Source organism: Histoplasma capsulatum, genomic scaffold (assembly GCF_000149585.1).
Source record: "Histoplasma capsulatum NAm1 scaffold_5 genomic scaffold, whole genome shotgun sequence".
In the NCBI taxonomy this organism is placed as follows: Eukaryota; Fungi; Ascomycota; class Eurotiomycetes; order Onygenales; family Ajellomycetaceae; genus Histoplasma; species Histoplasma mississippiense.
In genome coordinates, this window is record NW_001813978.1 from 2,474,137 (window position 1) to 2,477,616 (window position 3,480).

Below are 3,480 nucleotides of genomic sequence, written 5' to 3' on the forward strand. Positions count from 1 at the left end.
AAATAGAAAGAAAAGAGAAAGAAAGAATAAGGCAAAGAGTGCTGTATTAAAAAATCGCCGCTGCCGCCGCTGGGCGGTAAATTAAGCTGTGCAACCTCCCATCCTTAACGCCAGGTTTTCAATGACAAGTTGTATTTTAATTTATTATTTCTTTTTATTACCGCAGTACTGGGGACTTGCGGTTCCATTTCCCGCGCCCGTATGTACATGTACCCTACCCCAGAACCCAAACCTAACGGTCTATAAATAATCCTCGTAGTGATGAAATAAATGAATGGAGAAACGAAACGCCGTGGTGTTTTATTTTTCGGTTGTGATCTCGATCCTTATCCGGAAACGCCCCGATATAAGCAAGGAAAGTGGACCCAGGGAAATAACGAGCATTGTCTGCTCGATGGGATTTTGGCATTCCTGATCACTGGCGAAAGGTGATTGAAGGAATTGATATGAATCCAGGAATATATTTTAGATGGAGTTGATTCTGTGGAGTTCCTCTAAACTTGCATTGAAGTGGCTAGGAGGTGCACTTTCGGCTTTCGGGAATTGATCATTAAGGCCGATATGCGATGTTTCGAGTTTGTCTTTCCCGATGTTATCGACTGGAATAATTGTCGGAAGCCATTTGCGAGCCCCCACTTTTTCAACGAGGTCACAGAGGGAATCTGAGTCGAATTCCTCGATATAAATGCGGTCTAGCACACGCGATTTAGGTGTAGAATATTTCTGATATTCCTGGAGCGAAGCCATGAGAGACCACCCTTGAACTCTGCGAAAGCAGGCGATAATACATCCGGTTCGATGCTAGAATAACAAGATTAGATGGCGGAAAAGGCTTAATTTATTTACTTATTCATTTGTACTGTTCGGGCAAAGATAATAACTTACTTTGCCTTTGTTGCAGTGAATTAATACAGGATGATTCGTCGGGTTCAAAATAATCTTTAGTACTTCAATGACAGTTTCATAGGGCGTGGAGACCTGCGGGGCTTTGTTTGCCAAAATGGGAATGACATGGGACTTAATTCCATTTTTGCGGATAAATTCGCCATAATCAGGAGACCATTTTTCGTCAACTAAGGTTCTATTTCCTAGTCAGCACACATACGGTTTCGCGAAAAAAAAAAAAAAAAAAAAAAAAAACAATGAATTCCAATTGAAAACTTACACAATGGTCTTAAGATTAAGACGGGCAATAGAGTCGAGATGCACTGGTAAAGGAAAGCTACTTCTGTATACGCCTTGGACGACTTCAGCGAAGTTTTCTGGTAATCCAGCTCCGTGTGGCGTGGGTGGACGGCTTGGCCCGCTTTCAAAGCCGCTAACCAAGTATCCATTTTCTCCTGCTCCAAAACATTTCCCGTCAGAAAAAGAAAAAAAAAGAAAAAAACAAGAAACTAAGATACGGATAGCATGGCACATAACACAAATATGGCTGGCCTCGTAGCATCTTTATCGAACAGGAAATACCGGCGCAAAAAAAGAGAATGAAAAAACGACCAACAGGCAAACAGAGGAGAAACGTACCTTGTTTGTCGTCTTTGATAATTTCTATGGCAGTAGAAGGGGAGAGGAAATCGGTCATCTTGTGGCAGGAAGACTGAGCTGGCATAGCACTCCAAGTGCACTTCGTCATGGGAAATCTTGTGGGGGTTAGGGAATGTTCCGGGGTGGCCGGAATCTCGGGGTTTCGTCCTGCCGCCGGACTCTCGAGGCCAGAGGCGGGGTCGGGGTCGGTGTAGAATGGGAAAGGAATATGTGAGAGTTACAACAGCATATCAAGTATTGTGATCAGGAATTGAGAGCTCAGTCTAGCAAACTATATCGTTCTTAGATCTGAGGGAAAATCGGATAGATACAGAGACGTCTTGTCAGGATGGGAGATATGATGAATCGCAAAGACGAAAAATGAAGGAGGAAAAAGAGAAACGTAAAAAGGAGGTATTTTTAAGAAGATGGTGAAGGGGGGCCGGAAGATAAAGAAAGATGAGGGAATCGGGTGCAGAGAAACGGGAGAGGAAAAGACAAAGGTACTAGGATAACATGTCCCAGAATTTAACAGAGGAATTCGAGATAGAGAGTTTTTGGAGGAATGTCCCGACGGACAGGACGGACGGTTGGTTTGAGGGATTGCAGGGGCGAGTTCGAGGGCTCCCTAGGTAGGTAGCGCCGAAGCCGTGAGTCGTAGGCTATCCATCGACATTACACGGAGTCTGATAGAGGGTACGTTGCAGATCCATGGCGAGACACGTAGATAGAAAGACGAGGACGAGCTTCGTGGAAGTTGAGAGGGATTTCTCTTGGGAGGATTGATGGCCGTTGAGGTTGAAGTTGAGGTTGAAGTTGAGGTTGACGGTTGAAGTATACTCATGCCAGTTGTAGCACTGGACAGCGAACAATTGGCCGAGACAAGCTCAAGCACCGCGTCTAAGCTGCGGCCGGAGCGGGGTTTTTCCGGCCCGACAACCCACAGCTTCCGTCGGGAAAACGCGGGTCACGTGGCGAATTGGTGGGCGTAAAGTAGTATTATAGAAACTTTGTTCAACCGCAAACTCGAAAAGTTGATCGAGAAACTCTTGCTCCCGGTGGCTTGAGTTAATTGGACTTTTCCTTCTTCCTTTTAACGTATAGGCGGTAGTTCTTCAGGTGCCCAACGTCAACTCCAAGCATCCATGTCAAGCCGTTGTTCCCTCAGCCTTATCGGGACACATGCATATGTCGGGTGAATGCCCGGCGAGGAGTGCATAAAGCGACTAGGTCAGCTCAAACGCGGGGTGTCAAGATTCGGTTCTAAACCTTAACGGACTGATTGCCTTGGAGAGACTAAGGAGGTCGCCGTTGAGAAAGCCAATCAGAATTATCTCTCTAGTTCTGTTGGATTCCGTTCCGCCCTTCTAATCTAAAAAATCCAAAAGACATATAAATCCAGCTGTAGTTTCATGAACTCCAGTGAATTTTCCATTTCTATATACATAATAACTCGGAAATGGAGGAAAGCCGGCAGCGTGTTTTTCGCATGAGCTTTCCTCCTAAGAGACACTACGTTTCCCCCAGGGCAAACATTCTTATCGAGTTTTGCCACGTACTATTCCAGTGGAGGAGATGGGCCCATTAGCATAAATCTGAATACACGCGTGCAGCAAATTGGAAACGGGATAGAATGTGGGAAACATAAAACTTACGTTTCGCAAACCTCCTCAACAGAAAGGCCTTTCACACTCGCAATTACGTGCGCAACTTGGTATATGGTCACAGGCTCATTTCGACCCTTCACCATGCAGCCCTTTTGCCATTTCTCCTTTTTAAAGGATTTCGGTAACACCGGCGCGCCTTCAAGGTGTTTATATGAGGCATGTGAAGGCCGGATTTCACACTATTAAAGAAGATACGTATGGGTCAATGCACCTGGACGTACAGGTGAACAGGGAAGAGGGGGAGGAAATGGCCAGGAACCATACATACCCAAGGCCCGTCCGTTTCGAT

General features: G+C 45.5%; 2 protein-coding genes across 2 annotated transcripts in view; both read right to left on the minus strand.

Annotated features, from left to right (window-relative positions):
* Nucleotides 1-465: 465 nt before the first annotated feature.
* Nucleotides 466-1,609, minus strand: HCAG_05600 (predicted protein; the record flags this gene model as incomplete). Its single annotated transcript, XM_001540083.1, has 4 exons — nt 466-801; nt 886-1,081; nt 1,166-1,343; nt 1,525-1,609. 4 exons carry the CDS (start codon nt 1,607-1,609, stop codon nt 466-468), a joined length of 795 nt encoding a protein of 264 aa, XP_001540133.1.
* Nucleotides 1,610-3,036: 1,427 nt separating this feature from the next.
* HCAG_05601 (conserved hypothetical protein) overlaps nt 3,037-3,480 on the minus strand; it is a gene marked incomplete at both ends in the record, with an annotated part of 1,405 nt that continues 961 nt past the window's right edge. The window contains 2 exons of the mRNA XM_001540084.1: nt 3,037-3,082; nt 3,180-3,370. Coding sequence (XP_001540134.1) covers nt 3,037-3,082; nt 3,180-3,370 — 237 coding nt within the window. The remainder of the gene's footprint in view (nt 3,083-3,179; nt 3,371-3,480) is intronic.